At 43.6% G+C, this 22,561-nt stretch overlaps 1 protein-coding gene across 3 annotated transcripts in view; it reads left to right on the top strand.

Moving 5' to 3' along the window:
- KIRREL3 (kirre like nephrin family adhesion molecule 3) overlaps positions 1-22,561 on the top strand; it is a 741,064-nt gene that overhangs the window by 1,227 nt on the left and 717,276 nt on the right. For 2 of the 3 annotated variants that reach the window (XM_083480504.1, XM_083480502.1), the window contains exon 2: positions 4,089-4,552. In XM_083480504.1, coding sequence (XP_083336630.1) covers positions 4,498-4,552 — 55 coding nt within the window. In that variant the 5' untranslated portion in view covers positions 4,089-4,497. Of the gene's footprint in view, positions 1-4,051; positions 4,553-22,561 lie in introns of those variants that run through there. The other variant, XM_083480503.1, reaches the window with a different exon arrangement.

Here is a 22,561-nt window from a genome sequence, read left to right as displayed (position 1 = left end):
GACAACCTCTGGAGGTTTCCCATCCCTGCCTTAACCCAAAGTGGTTACTCTCTGGCTTAAACATTTTGCCCCTGCACAATTTGTGACTAGGGCATTGGCAGTCATCTAACTGGAAATCTTAACCGATTTATTGCATGGCTTTTAGTCAATTAACTATTTAATTAAAATTTGCATGCAAGGAAAACAACTGATCTAAAGCAGGAGTGGCCATCCAGATGCTGGATTCCAACTCTCAACATATCCGGTCACCAGTGCTGGATTTGTGGGCCCCCCAAAAAATAAAGGAAAAAAAACCTGGATGCACATTTCCAAAATATAAGATAAAAAACAAATAAAATGGCTTTAGATACCTATTAGGTCCATAAATTACCATATAGCATATATTCAACACAAAAAACAGTGACAATTTGTTGTTGACAAAGGACAGCTGAACATATAAAGAACCCCATTACCTTCAGTAGCTTAGGGCCTCATCAAACCTAAATTTGGCCCTGCCGGTCACCATGGCCAATAGTCAGGAAGTTGGTGTCCAAGGCACTAGGTTGACTATCACTGATCTAAAGCACTGTCTGTCTGTCTGTCTGTCTGTCTGTCTGTCTCTCTCTCTCTCTCTCTCTCTCTCTCTCTCTCTCACACACACACATCATCCTTTGTGCTGATGCACATTCAGCAAGTATCCTTAGGAGACTCATCCCGTTCTGCATGGGGTAGAAAGAGGAATACATATTTTAAATTCATACTCATTAGGTGTTTGGTTGTTTGTTAAAGTTGCTTCTAGTATACAAATTATTCTTTTTTTAAAAAAATCAGCCCAGTTAATTGAAGTCCTTTTTCAGCTGATCAATAGATTTCATAATTGGTTAATCTAACCAGTTAATTGATTAAGCATTGCACCACCAGCCATATACTGTGGCCTCTCATATACTTTTGAAATCCATTTCCCCCCCAGTCCTTGGCAGGCATAAAATTCAGGAGGTTGCTAGGTAGATTTTATGGACTGGCCTAGATGGCAGATGGCATTCATTCTGACATGTCACAAATTGTGAAGGTCTGCTTTAAGATTAATGAAAATGAGAACTATGAACATCAGAAGTAATCTTATGCCAAGTCCATCCAGCTCAGTATTGGCTACTGGCTAGCAGTGGGTTTCTAGGGTTTCAGATGTGAGTCCTCCTGAACCTTACCTGGAGATGCTGGGGATTGAACCTGGGACCACCTGCATGCAAAACATGGGATCTACCACAAGGCCTTTCCCCTTTCCCTGATGGATTTTGTTTTGTTACGGCAACATTGTAGTAAGAAAACCTGCAGTGGCTGGTGAAATATCTATTAACATTATATTAGCCTTCACCAATCCGGTGCCTCTCCCCCACCACCCGACATTTCGGACTGCAACTGCCATCAGCCCCATGCTGGTTAGAGTTGATGCGAGTTATAGTCTAAAACATCTGGAGGGCAAAGGCTGCAGTACATGAAACAGGAGCTCAGTTGGGTCTAGACTGAACAACTCTACTCCACAGGATCTCTCCTAATAACAACCACACACATACTGAATTATAAGAAATTGCATCTAGTGAAGATATATATATATATTCCCAGCAGCTTTCCTACAACTCAGAAATTGCTTTCCTGTGGAAGCTCATCTGAGTATATTTCAGAAATAATGTTTTTTTGTGTTTTTTAAGGACATTATTTCACTTTTCTCTTATGTCTGCCAGTAGAAACAATAAAGAGAAAGGGATAAATGAGGACAAGGATTACATAAACCCTTATGTGAAAAAAAATCAAATAATAATTATTTTGTTTTGAAGAACACTCTTCATTTAACAATAAGATTGCAACTCAGGTGTCAAGACTCGCTTAAGAAATCAGAACAAGCAGTACTTATATAACCATCCATATACCCTGCATAATAACAGAGAACTCCCTTAATAAGTAAACAAATTATTATTTTGCTAAACAAAATTATTAAGTTTAGGATTTAAGTTCTGATGGTATAAAAACAATAACCAATAAAATAGGAAAAATACAGGGTGTGTACCTACCATCTACTCTCCCCTCACTCTTCCACCAAGTACTCCTAGGTGTGCTGGCTTGCTCCATGGCAGGTCAGAAATTCAACAGGTAAATCTTTTTATGGCATTGAAATGCAGGGATAGGGATTAACATTATCTGGTGTGTTTTTCATCTAGTAGAGCAGCTGAGATCTAGTTAAAAAGGAAAAAGAAAGACAGGGAGAAGCTAGTAGGGCTTTGAAGGCTGGGACAAGGGTAAAATCTGATTCAGTTCACATTTAAAAGTGAATCTACCTAATTTGCAGTTTCTGAAACTACACAAAAACCAATACAGCCATCATTTGGAATTCTCGCTTCTCTGAATTTTATACCGCAGTTATCCAGCTAGGGTAAAATGTGCATTAAAATGCCATTACAAACATTATTCTGTGTATTTTATAGTTTATTGAAAACAACACCCACAAGGCATTATATTTAGTGGTGGGGGAACTGCTTTGCAAAAATGCGTATATTAGGCAGAATTGCATACAAAAATGTGTTCATTAGGAGAAATTCATGTTAGAATGCTGAATGATTTTTCATGAGGACTTTAAAAAATAATCTTAACTAGTGTGGAATTGTGAAGAATTGAACCCTAAGATTGGAAAAACAAGAGACACAGAAATTGCCCAGGGAGCTTGAGCTCCAGGACCTCTTTCTCTTGTTGTTTTTTTAGTTAAAATGCTGTTACATTTTCAGGAGGAATTTTTATAAAGTATATGCAAACGTCTGCTAGGGGCCTGTGCCTTAAGCCCTTTAAATACCTCACAATAACTTTTCAGACAGCTTTTTCTCCCTCCTCGTCAGCAGCACTGCTTTCCAGGAAAGGTAATCTTCAAGAGCTCAGGTGTTAGTCTCAAGAGTAATCAAGCAGGTTATTCACCTGCCACCCTTTCCAAGAACTTGCGGCATTAAGGGACTGTAGCGCTTTGCGCTCTTGATAGCTGTTTCATTTTGAAGTCTTTCCCTTTACAACCGGAGAAAGAGAACTTCGCTTAAAAGCAAGTAAGGAGACTTCTTTACAATGCAGGCTTATTTTACTCAGTCGTAACTATCAACCATCCTTTCCCTCTGTTTCCTGCCTGGGATCCAAACTGTAGCTCAGGAGGATTGCCAGCTTCTTTACTGGCGCGTGCTCTTCTGCTTCTTAGAACCATCTTGCATTCTATATGGAGGGAGCGAAGTTGCACCTGCTAAAACATCCAAACATCCTCTCTCTGTTGCGCGGTTCTAAAAGGCATAGGAGCTCCCGGCATTTGAGCCACGTTCCCTGTCCAACCTTATACGTACATGCATGCTTCGAGTTTTCCGTAGAAATTACTTTCCAGCATGTGTGCTCAGGATCGGGTCTTTTTTCTTTTGTGCCGGGAGCTGCGTGTCTATGCGCTTACTTGAGAGTAAGTTCTAATTGGGCTCTCTGTGGAACTTGCTTCAGCGTAAACCGTGTATTTGATCGGCACGGCAAGGCTGCCATCCGAAGCATATATACCTGGCAGGAAGTCTCATCGGAATCTATGGGACTTACTTTCCAGAGCAAATAAATACATGCATCGGATCGGGCTGCAAGATTCCCTTTCAAAAGCGGGCAGAGGGGGAGGGGAGGAGGGGGAGATGTTAATTTCATTCCTGTAGAAGAGAAGCCTTCCTACCAACCCTTTACAGCTGCAATTCTATGCCAACTTACTAGAGAGTAATCTCATTGACCGCAGTGGGTTTACTTCTGAGAAAGCACGCCTGGAATAGTCGCGTAAGGGCCGTTTCCTCAGAAGTAAACTCCAGCGTTTTCCGCGCGAGGTTCTCTCCGGCAGGTGTGCACAGGCAGGCTTCCCTGAGCTTGGCGATTCATTGAATTCAGTAGGGGTTTGCTTCTTCAGAGCAAAACATGCCCAGGGATCGGGGCTGTCTCAGGCTGGACTACCAACAACGACAAAAATATTACTTGAACTTGTAATAATAGCAGCACAGATTTTGTAAAGAAGGACGAGGCGAAAGAGGAAGGGGGAGAGAATAACCCCACCGCCCTCCTTCTCTCAGGTTGCTCGCAAGTCGTTCCTCTTTAAAGACTACTCCAGTCGGCGTGTCAGTCAGTCCAGGCAGCGGCTGTGGGAGGAGCTCCTCGGGAGGAGGCTGGCGAGGCTGAGAGAGCCAGGGAATGGAGCGGAGAAGAGCGCGTACATGAGCGAAGAGGAGGTAGGCGCCGGGAGAGCGAGCGAGGCTGAGCAACTAAACTCCATCTCCGCCTTAGCAGCAGAAGCAGGAGCCGCCGCCGCCGCCACCGCCGCTATTGCTGCCAACCCAGCGAACGCTTCGCCGGTGTGTAGGAAGAGGGCTTCGGCAAGAGAAGAAGGCAGGCGAGAGCATCGGGAGGCAGATAAAGCTAGCCCCCGAAACTGCTTAAGCGCGCAAGTTCGTCTCTCTTATTTCCCCGCCGAACTCTTAAGGAATGAAAGCTTTTCAGACAGATCTCGTCCTCCTCTGCTTCTTCCTCTTCAGTCAAGGTAGGACCCATCTATATATGTATCTCTCTCTCTCGCTCTCTCGCTCTCTCTTTCTTTTTAACTTTCCAGGTGGGTTGGGGATGATGATGGTGGCGATGAAGGCATTTGCGGCCAATGTGTCTCTCGCAGCTGGGCAAAAGGAGGAGGAGGAAGGAACTCCGATGACTTTTGTTTTTGGAGCTGGTTTCCTCATCCCCCTGCTATTCCTCTCCAGCCCCCAACCGCCGCTTCTTCTTGGCGTATCGATGTTTCAGTTGGAAGTGAAGGGTTTAAGCAGCTGGTGTGTGTTTTTTGTAAATCTGCCCCCACCAAAAAGAAAAACGGGGGGATGGACGGGCGGAATGAGTTTGCTATTGTTATGCTTCAGCTACTGTTCGGGAGGGGAGATCTTGGCGTGTATTTTTTTAAAAAAAATTATTATTATTATTATTAAAAAAGGCTTCCAAATGTTTCTGTTCCTCCATATATAGCCAAACCAGGAGGGGGTGCTTTTTTGGGGGGGGCTTCTGAGGAGTAGGACTGAAGAGGAGGTGATGATGAGTTTTTAAAATGATGATGATGAGAGGATGATAGGCATTCCGAGCCTCTGCGCGTTTACTCGGAAGTAAGTGCCGCTTAGACCCTCCCAGCAAGCGTGCATAGCGGCATAGCGGGAAGGTGCGTTACCATTCTCTCTTAGGCATCAGTAATTATAGTCTCCTGATTGTTTCTGTTCAGGTATCTGTGTCCATTGGATACATAAAGGCTGCACAGAGAACAGCCGTGCGTTTTTTCCTGGGGTGTCACGTTGACTTGAATTTGACTTGTCTGCTTCTACAGGAGAGGGAGCAGTAGGTACACCCAGTACCTACCATGATTTGGGTTTGAAGTCCATTATGTCCTACGTTGAAACACTGTGCAGACAACTGATGGGCAGGTGCTTTTTTCCTTTAGGGTCACCTACATGCATTGCATCTTTCCACAGCAACTGTTCCTGCATTTTTATAGATGTCTGGAGAATAGACCCATAAATTATTCTGGGTTATTATAATGTTGTTCATGGCTGCGGGCAAAAGCACTCACCTGTGGAATAAGGGGAGTGAGGATAACTCAGCTTTCCATGTGCCCTGGAAACACCCACCATCACCTTGTGCCAAAGCTGAGTGCCATCTGTGTTTTGCTCACCCACCATCCCAGCATAGCTCTTGGGGACCAGTGTGCGTGCTTTGTTTTTTCAAAATGAACACAACAGGTCCATCTGTTGATTAAATTAAGAAGAAAAGTTAGTGCTTTGGTGCTTAATCGAGAAATTGCTTTTGTACCCCATCACATTCTCTTTTTCTGAAAGCATGAGACTGTGCAGCTATCAGTTTGTTTACAACTGCTCTAGTTTTGCTGCCTATGTTGTATCATAGTGCCTTTTCTCCATGCTGCTTCTCTTGCACTTAAAACAAAGAATTACTAAATTGATAAGCCCGCACCAAAGCTGATGCTTTCTATGTAGTGGAGATTCAGGTCCTTTTGCAATATAGAACTCTTCCCCCCTCCTTTAAAAGAACTAGCAGTTTCCCTTCATACTCTTAGGTACCATTGGGAATGGATATGTAGGGGAGACTGGAAGTTTGAGTTTCTTTTTTCCACCTTATTTCTTCTTTTTTTTAAAAAAGTTGGTGCTCTGTTAAAATAAAGATGATGGTATTTAAAAGCAGCTGCTTTGTTCAGCATGGTTGGATATGATTCTCCTGTCCAGTGTGCCTCTAATAGCTCCTTAGTGTCTGGCGAGGTGATGGCAAAGTCTCTTTTTCTCAGAGCTGCTACTGCTCCTTCCTGTAGAAGAACCTAATTTCATTGGTGTGCAGCTAGGTTTGATGGCATGAAACTGGGTTACTAGCCCACTGGAGTGTAGCTGGCTTCGATACAATTATTACATCACTGCTTAGATCAGCTTGGTGGCTAATACCAAGCCGGCACTTGAAGCCTACTTTAAAGGAGTTAGTGGGATGAGATGTGTTCAGAAAGCTTTCTCCTTTCAGCTGCTGCATACAGTCCCGATTGATGTTCATATTGACTTCTGTCCATAAGTAGACGTGTATCCGTAAAGGCACTATGTTTCAACACTTAGGTGGTGATGAAAATATGGATGTAATTTTCTCCTCTTACTTGCCTTGCATTATGAAGTGACTGCCACAATGTCACAACAATGGCACTTCAGTTGTTTGGTGTCCTACTCAAACTATATGTGGCTTTTTGTGAGTCCTGTGGGATCTTGTTAGAATTTCAGAGGTCTCGATTAACAAATTGCTTGGAAACAAGTACGTTTCTAGTCCTTGTAGCTACATGACAAGCTTCTAAAGTCTTGTCCCATGTGAAGATCATCCAGTATTTTGCTGGCAAACACAAACACACACACATACACATACACATACACACAGCAGCTTGCTTCAAGAGTATGCAATTCAATGCTTGGGAGTCTGGCCTGAAGCCAAATAGGTTTCCCTTCAGATCTGCAAGGAACTATTGTGTGCACACAAGGGATGTGGATAGAAGTACAACATGCAAAATGTAGTGGAGGTTCTTTATGTAGGTGTTTGAGAGGTCTGCATGATGGCTATCCTGCAGCATCTTACACTTGGCCAAACAAGTGCACCTGTTCATTTCTTTGCATTTGTGGGATGTTACGTTAGGAGAGAGTATGTCTGGTGTGTGTGTGTGGGGGGGGGGAGAAACTTGGCACATAGCCCCGACCCATATTGTGGGAGTCTCTAGTCCTTTATTATTATAATTGCTTCCTAAGCATGTTATACTTTTGTGCGTTCTCAGCTCTGGCGAAACAGGTATCAGTTTGACCTGTCTCAGCTGGCGTTTCACTATGTAAAGTGCAGCTACCTTTTTGGAGAAGAGCCTGCTAATACATTTCTGCTTCCCCGCCGAGCCTTTTTAAAGCCTCTTAGCAGAATAATTTTCAGACATGCTCTTCAAAGCCAGATTTCAATCGTATCTACAACATGTAAATGTCCAGTGGCAAATCCACTGTGCCAACTTCCTGGTCTCACTGCCTTTCCGCCCCCCTGCGCCTATGGTCTTAAGAGAGGTTATGAAATAATTAAGGATGTGATCTCTAAAGACTCATATTTAAAATGTACTGATGTGAACAGTCAGGCTCTGGCTTCTCTTTAGATGGCACAGGGAAAGAAACCTCTTCTCTGTGACTTTGTGTGGTGTGTTGGGAGGTGGGGTTCTTGTCTCTGTAGTTGGCAATGAGAAAACCAGGTCCTGGCTCAGAAATTTGACAGCTGCCAGTGTTGCGTATATTTGGTCTCTGTGTGTTCCTCCCTCCTTTCCTGCTGGTTGTTTTTCCTTGTGCTGCTGCTTTCCCTAAGCTGTCAGGGCTATAGTGCTTCACAAAAACTGGTATAATGTCACAAGGCAATTTACCTCCTGCTAGCAAGAGGCATCAACCGTGTGCCTTGGTGGAAAGAGAAGTGACCCTGTCATAGAAAAAAGCGTGAAGTTCTTGTTTGTGTATGTGTGTGTTTGCTGTAGGGTGCCCCCCCCATTGCCCTCTTATTTATCTCATTCTCATTCCTTGGTATGAAAGTATTTTTAGGATGGGAACAACAAAAACAGAGAGGCCCCCTGCCGTCTGTCAGATCTGGAGTGTGGTGACGTCCGGTCACAGCTGAACTACATCCTCCTTGTGCCCTTGAGTAGAACTTTGCTGTCACACACACAGGGAGCCCCTGGCACTGCTGTGGTTGATCCTTTGGGGGGTTTTCTTCTGTGACTCATGACTCTAACTCTGATAAAACGAGCATACTTGGGGGGGGGCATGGGTTGGCATTTTTCCAGTTCCACTTGAACACCAGAGAAAACAACAACCATATATTGAGAATTGGAGGCACGGAGGTCTAAATCACACCAGGTTGCAAAACAAAGGAATTCGTATAGGCATAGGTACATCACGTTCATGTAAGATATTATGGGCTGTGGTTTACCATAAGGACCTCATTATAGGTCCATTTCTGTGATGTCTCCAGGTTTTGGAAGCCTACCACCCTGGGTGGGTTTGGAAGCCTACCACCTCCTCCCTGTTGTTGTTTCTGCCTATTCCAGAGGTAGTCATTGTCATGCCCTCCAGATGATGATACGCTCCTAACTCCCATCATCCCCAGAGAGCATGGTCAATGGTCAGGGATGATGGGAATTACAGTCTAACAATAGCTGCACTATTCCCAGCTTATTCATTTGCCATATCTCTTGGGGCCAATCTCCACAGGGAGAGAGGGCAGGGGAGCAAAGTTTCCTGTTGCTTGCTCCTGCCACCATTCACCTTTGAAGATTTAAGAATCCCCAAAGGACAAAGGAATGGTCTACTAAGCAACTGATCAGGGATCAGGATGGAAGAAAGAGCCACTTCTCACAAGAACTGTGATACATGCCCTTTTGTTTCTCTATAAGTTGGAGTGGAGCATGGCCCTTCAATTAAGCTCTGATTATGCAGGACTTAAAGCCTACATTAAGAGCCCGATTTTTCTTAGGACTTCCTTGATAATGCTGAAGTGGAGCTAGGACTGTCAGCGTTACAGAGTTCTTATTCCTTAGCTGTCTTTGTGTTTGATACTTGGTGAGAAGGGTGTTGCAGGTCTTATAAAGTATTTTCTTTTAGTCCTTAATGGAAGACGTGCTTCCAGAAGGAATCAAATCCCCAGCGCAAAAGAGGGGATTCATTTTTGCAGTATCTGCATACTTACATCAAGTCACAGTAAGTGTAACTAAATCAAAGAGACAATGTTTTCCAAGTTTTCATATGGGAAAACTCCAGTCTCCTGTGTAGGGGAAAGTTCTAAGAATTGCAGGATAGGGGTTACATGTATGTACTGAGCATAAAAGAGTTCAAAAAGAGAAGTGATGCTAATGCTTCTCACCTCCCAACCCCATAACTTCATGGCGGTCAATTTTTGCTGCGTGTATTGTGTTACTACAATGGAATTCCCTACAGCAAATACATGAAAGAGTGAATTGCAGCCCTGATTGAGATACATTGCCATACTAAGTACTTTGTGTGCACAGGTCAGGTACACTTGCAGCAAGCTGTAGTTACCATGCAAAATTTCAGATTGCTCCTAGGAAGCTAATGCTCTTGCAGGGGCAGGCAGATGACAGAGTTAGGAAAAGGTATTTTGCATAAGACAGTGTATTGCTTTGCCCTGTTTAGCTTTAAAGTACTTTGTTAACAGGGTATACAATATGCAGAAGTCGACTTTTCTTTCCCATTTCGTGAGATGCACTTCAGAAGAGAAGAACTTCTGAAGTGCAATCCTTCTTGACATGCTTACATTGAGCTACTGCTGCTTCATTCTTAAACCCATGGAAGTAAATGCCATTTATTTTGGTGGAACTTACTTCACCTTTAATTTCTTCTTGGAAGAATTCATTAATTAAAGGAAGAATCTTCATGGAATCATATCTGCTGCTTTTGTGCATCTGATTCTTTGCAAACTGGGCTATGCCTTTAATTCAGACTCTTCTAGGTTTTCTGCCTTGTCTGGTACTGGAGACAACTTGATAACACACAGTGCAAATAAAGGGGAGAGACTTGTCCACTGGTGCAATGAGGTGAAACAAAGTTAACTTTTGAGCTTTTAAAACAATCCAATAACTGATCAAACTCTGAGGACACTTGTAGCAATACACCAGCTTATTCCTGGAACATTTGCTGATAGCCTTAAATGTAAACTTCGCAATATTCCTTTGAGCATGGTTGGCATCAGCATTTGACATCCTTGGGCACCTGCCAGTGCTTTGGTTCCCTGCCTTTGGGCCCCACACTTGATACTTCACTTTGCAGCAGGGGACTTATTTTTCTGACCTAGTCACCAATTTAATGTTCACAGTGTCCCTGGTATTGTGAGGAAATAAGCTGGTGGGTAGATCTAGTTGCCTGGCAGAGTTCTAACATCTCTGTCCACTGCTGCACTGTAAGCCTACTACTGTCCGTATTCTTTACATTTATATACTTCTTTTCATTGAAAAACCAACAACCCATAACAACTACAGGCCATAAAATACAACTACAGAATTCAACAGCAACTCACTAAAACTTTTCAACAGGGGTGGGAAACTTACTCCCTCAGAAGAGGGTTGCATTCCTTTCTGGCCAACCTTCCAAGATCCAAACATCAGACATAGGTGGAGCCTGAGGCAAAATTGGGTGGAGCAATGAATGGGAAGGGGAAGCTTTTGTACACTAGGCTAGTTTCTACACATACTCAGGCACCCTGTCTATCCTCCATCCACGAAGCAAAGAGGCATTGTTGGATTTCAAGGACGCATCCCAGACAGGCAAAAACACTCAAGAAGGGTGCGAAGCAGAGGTAGTAGGGGTTGTGGTTGAGGGTAGTGGCCCAGGGAGAGTCCTGAGGACCAGACAGAGAGGTTTGGAGGGCTGCTTTTGGCCCAGGGGCCTGTGGCTCCCAACCCTTGCCCTATAGAACAGCACTGCAAGAAATATGAAGCTAGGGATCACTTACAAGGAGAGGGGTGGCACCAGCTATTTTCTCACCTCCACCCCAAGGCTGAAATCCATCTTGCTCTTGAGCTCTCTTAAGAAATCTTAAACAGAATGTTGGAAGATCTCCACAAAACTGTTAATTTCCTCCTTTGAACCCATAGGTGGGCTTTTCCTTGTGTTTGTGCATTTGGCGACAGTGCAACCTTCCCCCTACTGCCTCTTATTGTGAGGTGCATTCTTCAACATGATTCCCCTCCTTGCCATTACCTTCTTCTGCAACTTAATGCTAACATTTTCAGTTCTCTAAGAACCAAAGAGGAACCAAATGTCGATCCAGTATGGTTGTGCCCCTGGAGAGCAGAGACCTCCCAGGTCCTCCTTATATATATACCTGAAAATGTTAACATCCCTTCTGCTTGGTCAATGACTCCTTGAGAGGCTGTTGTAATGTGTCAGAACATGCCACACAGGTCTTTAGATTCCCACCTAGATGCATGGTGTCCGCGCACATTCAGCAGCTGGGGCTATGGAGGTGGACCAATTGACTACAATTGTACTAACCAGCTCTTTCGATTGATGTTGGCAGCCAATTCCAGCAATTAACTCTGTATGTACTGAGGCTTGTCTCCTGAGTGTTCTAAGGGTTTATCACATTTCTCATGGAAGCAACCACAGGTTTGCCATGCACGTACACTTACCAAGGAGTTTCCTGCACCTCTTTGTGCTGAACAACATGTTTGCCACATTTGCCCTTAACTTTGCTGTGCCTTAGAAGTTTTAAATATTTGATGCAGCTGTTAGTTTTTCAGAAGCAACTATTATGCCAGTTCCCTGTCTAAAACTTTCTGACATGTGTTAAATGTCTGCTGTGAGATCACACTTGCTAGGTTCTCATGTGAGAAGGTATTTTCCCCATTAAGTACAATCTTCCAGTTAAATACTTTTAGCAGTGCTTTTTTCCAGGGGTACTGCAGGGGTACCTGCACCTTTCTTCTTCTTCAGATGTTAAAAGTGTGTCACTTACTGTAACAACTTCATGGTGAGTACCGGCACCTTTCTTTCCTTAAAAAATGCACTGCTTTTAAGGCATTATTGTTCCTGAGTTGCTGAATAGCTTGCATTAATCTATGTTAATGATTTCAGAAATAAGTATTAATATGGTTTCCCCTTACTTAATTGCTTTAGTAGAGTTCATTACCTTCCAACAAATACACTATACATGTGTGTGGTTTGAGTTTTTTGCATAGGACAAAGTCTCTACCCATTTCTAACACCAAAAGACACCCCCCCTTGTTTTGTTCTAGAAGTGAAACTCATGACTACTCATTGAAACACTGTAGTGTGTACAGACTTTAATCTTGTAGTTCGGCCTTTCTCCAACTGGTGCCCTGCAGATGTTTTGAAAGATAGTTCCCACCATCCCTGGTGGCCAGTTATGTTAGCCAAGGTTGATAAGAAAGGAAGTCCAACAACATCTAGAGGGTACCCAAATAGAGAAGATTGTTGTACAATGTACTAGAATCAACATATGCTGAAGTTCCACGTTTTCTATATGTTACCCTATTCACATGATTATCGAAGTGTGTAGCAGTGAAAGGCAAAATATTTTGCAAGTTGGTTCTAGGTTTTGACTAGTAAGTTCTGTGCCATGCACAGGATTCATCTTCTAAAAAGCCAACATGAATACTCAGCAAGCAGTTGTTGCATGTGCTGCTTCGATGGTAGATGAACACAATCTGCTCATTGTGGGCTGGTAGCCAACATGCACAGGCTTTCCCAGTGTCCCCAATCCCATCCCCTGTGGCTATTCTATGCTTGGTGGGGCACATTAATATGCACTGAATAAGAGAATGGAGGAAGAAATTAATAGTGGAAGGGTGTGTTGTAAATCTCTTTGGTAAAATTAAACATGAGTACATTCAGTGTAGTTATGTACACATCATGATCTTGATACTGCTGTTATTGGAGGCATGGTTAAAACGATCATGCAGTCTACTCATATTTGCATTGTTGTATTCCCCAAAAACATTTTTAGGCCCAGCCACACTGACTTAATTATAGTACCTCCATCCTAGTGAAAATTGAGTGCAATCTATAAGAAGTGAGAGTTACATTCTCTGTATCTTGATAAAATATTTGATTCTTTAAATGGAATCAATTATAGTTTAACTGGTTATAATTTTGTAGTCTAGATACAGCCATTTTTGCCACCTTTGTTTAGCAAACCCCCTCCTCCCATGTTAGCTTTTTGAGGTACTGATTAACTTTGATTGAAAGCAAGGAAACTGGACTTTCTCTCTCCATTCTTGAAGAAAAGGAAAAAGAGTATATCTAAGTACCAAAACTAGCATTTCCCTCTTGTGTTATTATCGGCCCTAACTGCATCACTTTCCTTAAACTTCACTGTGATGTGAACAATGATTAACTCACAGCCATGTGTGATTGAACGCTTGTGCTGAAGGAAAACTAGTCACCGTTTGCTTACTTGGCATTGGGTAAACAATGGGGTTGATCTACAAACTTTTACCCTGCTGCCTTACCAGTGGCGTAGCGTGGGTTGTCAGCACCCGGGGCAAGGCAAGTAATTTGTGCCCCCTAACCCGTGAATTTGCGCCCCCTAACCCTAACCCCCAGATGTTGCGCCCGGTGCGGCCGGGCCCCCCTGCACCCCCCACGCTACGCCACTGTGCCTTACAGAAAGCCATAAAAATTGCTGGGGTCCTATCTCCTTGAACAGAAGATCCAATCCAGCTCTACGCACACTCAGCAGTTGGGGCTGTGATATATGGACTAGTTGGATGCAATCAGTTATTTGTCTTGATGTGGTGGCCAAACCCAGTCATCTGCATCCCATTCCAAATTGCCAGTCAGTAGTATTGCAAGTATTTGCCAGGCTGTGCATATGTAGCTTTGGCTGCCACTTCTTGCTGGGAACCTTATTTGTGCACACGATTTTGTCCAAGTTCAAGAAATGCATGCTAATCCTTCTTCCATGTACAGATGATTCTCCAAGCCCATTCCCTCCCCACATACTCCAAGGAAATAGACAGCATGTTACATTACATAAAATCTATTGAGCTCTGCCACCCTGCCCTATTATGGAGAGCTGGCTACTTCTCACTGATTGTCTTTTGCTGTTGCTCTCTAAAAAGAAATAAAAATGAAGAGCCTTGATTATTTTTTCTACCACAGACTCTTTCCAAATATATTCTATGGCACAAATGAGAACATAGACTATATACTGCCAGGAGTCAGTAAATGTCAATAATGGCTAAGTGTTTCCTTTATATCACAGCGATTTAGCATAAGCTTCTTGGAAACAAATGTCTTCCATAACTGTGCAATATTTAAGTACATAGTCAACAGTGCTATGAAGATTAAATAAATGTCAGTGCTACTTGGGTGCTCAGTAACAAGCTAGATTGACTGAACTTGCATAATGACCAGTTTGGCTGAAGCAGATCTCCTTTCGGAGGGGAGCGGGGGGAATGGGAAAGAGAACAAGGAAAAGCAGTTCATTTCATGCAATCATCTCCTGGTTAATTTGTATGGATTATCACCATCATGTTTGGATCTATATAATAGGAGATAACTCTAGAACAGCCTTTCCCAACCTGGTGCCTTCTATTATTATTATTATTATTATTATTATTATTATTATTATTATTATTATTATTATTATTTTCTTACAACTCCCACCATCCCTATCCATGGAGGATGCTGGCTAGGACTGATGGGAGTTGTAGTCCAACAGCATCTGCAGTGCACAGGGTTGGGGATGTCTGCTCTAGAACAGCAATTGTGAAGCAGTAGTATTTAAGCTGTCAGATGTTCATTTAGAAGAGTGGGTTGCTGCTCTTAGCAGATGATGGTACTTGAGCAAGATAAGTGTGCATTCATTTGTAGTTTAAGCACTTGGACTGACAGGACAATAGTAGGTTATGTGGGTGGGACCGCCTCAGACTCCTAAAAATTTGGGAAGGAAGTTACTAAATCATGCTGTGGGGTGAGAAAAATATTTTAATTGGTGTTGTAGTGTTTGGTGATTCATTTTTTTGGATAGCATGAAAAGTGTGGGGTAAGAAGTTGAATGCTGCTGCCATTAAACAGTGGATGGCTTAGCATATGTTGAGCTGTTTTGAAACACACACAACATAAAGGAATTGTACTGCTGGGTGGGCCAATGTGGAATGTTCTGTATGAGCATAGAAAATACTTGTATCCCAGGTGAAAGGGATGATAGAGAAGATTGCTAAGTCATTCATGATTGTTTTTGGACAGAAGCCAACAGGCCTTAATGTTCTTGCATGAGTGCACAGGTGGTGTGTTTCAGAAGATGCCTATTTGCATCAAAACCTCATCAAGCTGAGCTGGAGGTGTATTTGATATCCTCTTCTATAGCAATTTCAGCATCTGGCCTATGTCTATATTTACAGCTCAGTCTGGGTGGGAGGGAAGAGGACTCAGCGCATGTCTACGGGAAGCCACTGGGCCATGAAGACAAGTGTCCTAATTCTGCAGTAGTTGAGAAAACAATCTTTCTGGCACAGTTAATTCAGACACGTTGTTGGGAGGGGTGTTGGTTGCTGGGGAATTTCCTTTCACAAATGCCCTGGGAAGCAGCTGTTCAGATGTGAATAATAGATTTGAGACGTGTGAAAGTGTCCATGTTTCTGCCTTGCCAAAAAGTGGCATTGCATGTTCCAGACATTTATCTGCAAAAGTAGTTTTTCAATTTTCTGCAATTGTAGGATTTTCCAAATGGCTAGCTAACATCCTAGCAGAAGTGGGTATAATTCCCCATCCAAGTGCTGTCAGTCCGGCTATTGCATTTGGGTGCTCAGCTACAACTTTTCACCCTGTGCGGTTAATTGTGCAACAAAACATGGTTTCTTGCCCCTATCCTTTCTTCAGAAAGTACACTGTAAAGTGTTATCTTTACTAGAAGCATTTACTTGTAGTGGCAAATAATCTCTACATCAGGAATCAAAAATTCTGAGACTTCTGGGTATAGGGTGGTATATAAATTCAAACGACAACCACCACCACCACCACAACAACACCTATTCAAAAGGCTTCTACCAAAAAAACAGCTACCCACTCCCCAGCATATAAACACCCCCTCACCCCATTTCTTTTCAATTCTGGGTCATGATGTGACAATGGTAAAAAGCAGGTGGACTGGAAGAGGAGTCTGTATTACAATAACTTCAGATGAGTCATATAAATAGGGGAGTGTCCTCTTTGCAGGGGAGGGCCAAAAGGGAATGAGTTCAATATCCATTTTGACCTGGAAGGCGGGAGGAGAATCTTTCTCAAATGGAGTGATCAATCATCCCAAGGAACTATTTCTGAGCACATCTGTGGGCTTCTACCATACATCCTGTCTCCCTCTAATTGTGGCAATTTCTGATGTCCTCTGTACAGTTTTTCACTAAGCCCTTGACAGACAGAGATCCTTGTGCTTTAAAGGATAAATGATGAGCGCTATGTCATTATTGAAGCTTTAGTAACTAGTGCTCTTTGAGTGAACATCATAAAAGTCTTGTGGCTTTGCCAAAACAGATGAGAACTTCTCATTGGGCTTTTTTGTTTCTAGCTTGCGAGCACCTTTAAAAGAAGTCCTGCATAACTTGAATCCAGCCAGTAATATAGTGTGACAACTCCTCAGACAGGTAGCTAAAGCCAAAGGTTCATTGCACCTCTGCTGAGCTCTCCTTCATGGCTGGTAGACTGTGCTGTGTTTAGTCATGTGTGGTAGACTTGGTTTTTATAAAAGGCGTCCTTATGTGAGGCACACAGAAAGCGTTGGTCAGAATGAGTGTTTGAGCTTCTTGTTGCTCAGCGGATAGAGAATTATCTGTAGTCCTTCTGTTTTTTGTTTTGTTTTTTCATAATGTGACTTGGAAACTGTGTCCCCAAGTCAGGTGCTGGATTGTCAGATGTTCTCTGCTTTTGATTCATCTGTTTCATGGTGCACAAGGCATAAGCAATGTGACTTGCAGAAACCAAATGTGTCTGCGGGAAACTGCTGGAGGCCTCTGCTTAGTGGGTACTGAATGTCTGCTTTCTTCCAACAGTATTGGCAGATGATCCAATGGCTTCCAGCTTCACAGCAACTTCTTGGTTCAGAGATGGGGCACTGTGAAGGGCCTCTGGGTAAAAGGCGTGTTGCATGAATTCCCTATGCAGAGATTTCACATTCCACATTATGAAGTCTGTGCAATTTCCACTGTAGACTGCAGGTGTCTTGAGTTGTACTGGCTGCACATTGGATCTAGTTTTCAATTGCAGGGCAAATGTGTTGCAGATGAAGTGTTGGATTTGAACTGGAGACTTGGGTTCAAATCCTGCATCACCCCTGAAGTTCAGTGATTAGCTCAAGGTCACTCAGTATGTCTCAGCCTAACCTAACTCACATGTCTGTTGTTAATGATAAGGACCTCATGTATTGCTGTCCAAAGTTCCATGGAAGAAGGGCAGGATGATTTACAATGGGTGGAGAATGTGCAACCCTCTGAATGTTGTTGAACTACAACTCCCATCAGCCCAGACAGCATGACTAATGGCCAGAGATTATGGGAATTGTACTACAACATTATCCACAGAGCCATAGATTAGCCAGCCCTGAGACAAAAAAGATGTGGGAAAACGGCCCCTGGTTTGGCAGCATTAATGTTAGGCCATTAAGCCAAGATGCTATTTAACAGACAAAGCCCCTAGCTTCCAGTCTCCTGCATAAGAGCCTGTAAGAATTTCATAGCTGCCCATCACTTTGCATCTCCATCAGCTGCCCTGTGGTATCATTGGTTGCTATGTCTCGGCTGGAGCTTGTCATTCATGAGCTGAGAAAAATAATGCGAGGGTTGGGGGTGGGGGAGAAAGACACACACACATAGAGGGAGGGAAGGAGGGAGAGAATGAAACCTATCAAAATGATCTTACGTTTCATTCTTGTAGATACAGAACTGCTTCTGTTCCGGCTGATTGCAGTCTTGACATCTGCTCAGCTGGGCCAGAATAGCTGCTGCCAGCGCTGTAGAGATTAGAAGTGGAAAGACCATTTTGGGCTTCCTAATAAATCGTTCCTGACTCCCAGTTGCATTAAGCCTGTTTCCTTCCAGCATGTCCTTTACTGCTGTGCTCTGTCTGCTGCAGCCCTTAGTGACTCAAAGAATGTTTCCTGATTGGGGTCTGATTGGTCACTGCCCACCATTAAGGGATTTGCAGGCGACTCAAATAGCCATTCCCCAAAACTGAACTCGAAATGATCGGCGGCTTTTTCCCCCAGCTGTGTACTTGCTGGCGCTAGAAAGGAGCCCAGATACAAATGTGGGGTGCCTTAATAATGCAGGCATATTGAAAGGAGGGAGATTGCTCTCTCCCCACCATCCCCTAAATAAAACACATGCCTTTGGAATATTAATTCAGCTTGCAAAGTGGTAGCACTGCTCTTTTAATGTTGGCCTTGTGGTGGCAGCAGCAGCGCTTCTATGGGATTGAACAAGTTGCTCTGTGTGGAGAAGGCGGGCAATCAGATGAGGCTTGTTTTCTGGCTCCTGCAAAAAGGAGGCAGTGATTTGAGCTCTTGGCAGGAAGGAGCATTGCCTCAGACCTGTGACCAAAGTTCTGGAAAGCGATCATGAGAGAGATTAATGTGGAGTGCCCCAGTATGTTTTAGTGGGTGGGTTCACTGTTTATTGGGAACCACTGAATGTTGGAGGTTGGAATTCCTTCTTGTTGCTTGACTCAGGCTGACAGCCTTATCTCAACAATGCAGTAGTTGTTGGTGTTGAGTAAAAAGGTAAAGGTAAAGGGACCCCTGACCATTAGGTCCAGTTGTGACCGACTCTGGGGTTGTGGTGCTCATCTTGCTTTATTGGCCAAGGAGCCGGCGTACATGCTGTGACCAGCATGACTAAGCCGCTTCTGGCGAACCAGAGCAGCGCATGGAAACGCTGTTTACCTTCCCGCCAGAGCAGTACCTATTTATCTACTTGCACTTTGACGTGCTTTCGAACTGCTAGGTTGGCAGGAGCTGGGACTGAGCAACGGGAGCTCACCCCATCGTGGGAATTCGAACCGCCGACCTTCTGATCGGCAAGTCCTAGGCTCTGTGGTTTAACCCACAGCGCCCCCCATGTCCCGGTGTTGAGTAGGGACAGGGATAAATTGGATTCAGCTCACATTTGCAGGTGAACCTACCTAATTCATACTTCATGACACAATGTGTGAACTAAAACATAGCAATCCATGAAAATTAGCACTTAGCTGTGTGTTTCTACCAGGGTAATGTGAGCATAAGAATGTATGCATCAGTGAAAAATAACATCCAGAAATACATTATATTAGGGGAAATTGCTTTGGAAAAATGTGTATAATTAGACCACATTGCATACAAAAATGTGCATAATAGGATAAATTACCTTTAAAATGCTAGTGAATTTTCATGAGGACTTTAAGAAAAGAAACTGCAATGTGATGCAAAAATGTGAAGAACTGAACTTAAGACAGGAAAAGTGAGAGATAAAAAGCGACAGATTCACCATCCAAAGTGCTGAGGCAAAAAGGAGAATAAGACTGATCAGGCTTGCAGTTTACATCCAAACTGTTTCTTTTTGGCAATTCCATTTTCAGCTACTGCTCTGACCCTCCTATCTTTCATTAGGGCTGTGCCTGATTTATTTAATTTATTTATTACACGCATAACCCACCTTTCCTCCAAGAAGGTGGTTCTCCCCCTCTGTTTTATTCACATAACAATCCTGTGAGGTAGGTTAGGCTGAGACAGCGACTGGCTGAAGGTCACCAGTGAGATTCATGGCTGAGAAGGGATTTTTAACTTTGGTCTCCCAAGTCCTAGTCCAATACTCTGAGCTTTGAAGAAACCTGATCCATTGGTTCAGCAAGCAGGCCAAATCTCTCTTCAGATTTTCCACACATCTGCCAAGATCAAACAAGGGGAGGACTTTGGTCTTTCAGATTTCAGTGGCACACTGCACAAGGCCAAAATGTGACATACCCCCCACGTCTCTTCTTCCATTCTGCGTGTGCACCACGTCATAGTTGTAACATCCTGTGCAGGGGTGGAGGAAGGGGGGTGCGGTGGGTACAGGCCGCCCTGGGTGTCACCAACTGGGTGTGTGTAACAAAATGCTGGGCAGCACTCACTGCAGGGCTGCAGCGCACCCAAGCCACGCATCTCTCCTGGGATTGATGCAGTGGTTTGGACGCCTGCAGGCTCTGCGCTGCTCCAAACAGTCCGCCCACTGCCTCCCCCTCAACTGTAGGGTGGCTGAATGGGAGAAGGCAGGCAGACTCCTTGGAGGCCCTGCGGAGCATTCTGTTCTGGCTGGCCCCGCTCCTGGGTGCAGGGCATGTGCACCGCCCCAGGCACCCGATCAGCTTGCGCCGCCTTTGATCCTGTGGTGCCTTTCTCATCTTGATGCCCAGTGTGGGGAAACCAGTTGTGCTGCCCTAAATCTTCCTCTGATCAGATTTTTGCAAGACTCCTATGGCACAGCCACAGAACAGCATAAAAAGCTCTCATGGGTGAATTAATTGGTGCACAAGCCAATCAAAATACGGGGCAAGTGAAAGTATGGATGGCCCCTTAATCTGTTCTTCATCTGCCACATCCTTGCTGCCTTACTGATTTCTTCATTGTTATATAACTCCCCATTGCTCATTGACAGTCCATTTCCTTTCTACTCTTATCCTTGCCTTGTTGCATCACTTCCATACAGCACCTACTACATAAATAAAGAGCAGCAAGTTGTTTGCTGCGACAGGTCTGCTTCTTTGTTTTTGTTTTTGTTTGCTTTTTAAAACCCAGGTTGATGCTTTGGGGTATTTCTGAAGATAAGTGTTGACCAAGACTTGAGCTAGGTGGCCAGCTTTGCCATATCTGCTGTTTAAATTGTTCCTCCATAGTTCATGCAGTAAAATGCTGGATATTTTATAACCTTTTCTTTTTTTAACCAGTCCAGGCTGGTGCTCAAAGTTAAAGCTTCCTACTGCTTGTGAAAGGGCTGAAGTGTTGTTGGCAGCTCAGTGTCAGAAGTGCAACTCGTTTACATTTAGAAGAGAAGTCAGATGAGGCTTTCCAGGAGATCAGAAATGCTTTTGCTCTCGGGCCCCATGATAGCTGAAATGTCATCCAATGCTGCTTTAATAGCTGTAGCACTGTTCAGTTGGGTAAGTGTCTGCATGCTGTATAACACACACTCTCTTCCTCTCCATGTCTTCAATATTTTTTGCATGTAGGCAGCATCCATCTCCTGCGCTAGGAACAATTTCTGAAAATGTTCTCTCTCTCTTTCTCTCTCTCTTTCTCTCTCTCTCTCTGGTCATGCTCCAAATATTGGTTTAAGATGTACATTTAAGATAAAACTAGGTAATGTGGAGTTCTTTCAAGTCTTCAAAGCCCTCTTTGATCAAATCAGTTGTCTTAAAGGAAAATTGCTGGTCACTTGGATTTCTGCATTTGAGGTACAAAAGACCCTTCTAAATTGTCTTCATTTCTAACATCCCCTTCATCCTTTTCCTCCCTCCTCCCTCCGACAAAGCCTCACACTCTATCAGTGCTGTATCACTTGCTATATATGGGTTCTGTATTTCCACTCTGCCTCCATTGTACCTTTTTGATCTCTAAAATGCTTATCTTTTTAATACAGTGGGATCATACCAGAGGGGAATAGGCCACCCAAACAAAATGAAAAGTATTGTGTGTGTGTGTGGTGGGGGGAAGCAGCAGTCAATGTACACCGTGCGTGGGGAGAATAAAAGGCTGTGTGATTCTGCAAACTGGCTCAATGCCCTTTTGTTGCCTTTTGCAATGGTGCCTACAGCCTCCTTTCATCCTGAGACAGAACGCTGCAGCCTTTATATATATATTGTCACTTTACTCTTCTGTGGGTATTCTGGAAACATCTTAAAATGGAAAGTCAAATCATAATACGAAGTGACCTTGACCTGGATTCTTCTTACTTTGCTTTCCGCTGCCCCATTTGTACTGCCCACTGATTTCCACTTGCCGTCCAAAACATCTTGCCTACAGAAAACCAAGGATTTTTGTGTGGGTGCTATTCTTGGATGCTTAGTTTGGCATAGAGATGGAAATGATGAGCTGCTGGTTATGGATATCGTCGTTTTCCCACTGCAGCCCTGGTTATGTATTTATTGTGCAACCTACAATGCTGAATTACTAAGCAAATCCTTCCATTGATCTACATGAAGCAATCTTTCAACACCCTTTATTTTAGCAGCTGTAAGCATATTGTAGTTTGGCAAAGGTGTCCACTTGCACATGTTTAAATATGTGTATTTAGACAGTGGCCTAAGCATAGCACTGGGATCAGACTTTGAGGGGGGGGGCACACAAAAGTGGCAGAACTGAAGTACTGTCAATTACCTCCCCTGCTGCTGCAAGCTACTCCAGGGGGATATCTTCCCTCTTCTAATAATAGTGAACTCAGTTGGCGAGGGTCAACATAATTGGAGCCACTGAGACCCAAGAG

The sequence above is a fragment of the Podarcis liolepis genome (assembly GCF_965112155.1).
Source record: "Podarcis liolepis genome assembly, chromosome: 16".
Lineage (NCBI taxonomy): Eukaryota > Metazoa > Chordata > Lepidosauria > Squamata > Lacertidae > Podarcis > Podarcis liolepis.
Note: the sequence above shows the minus strand (reverse complement) of the source record. Positions and strands in the feature narration are given on the sequence as shown.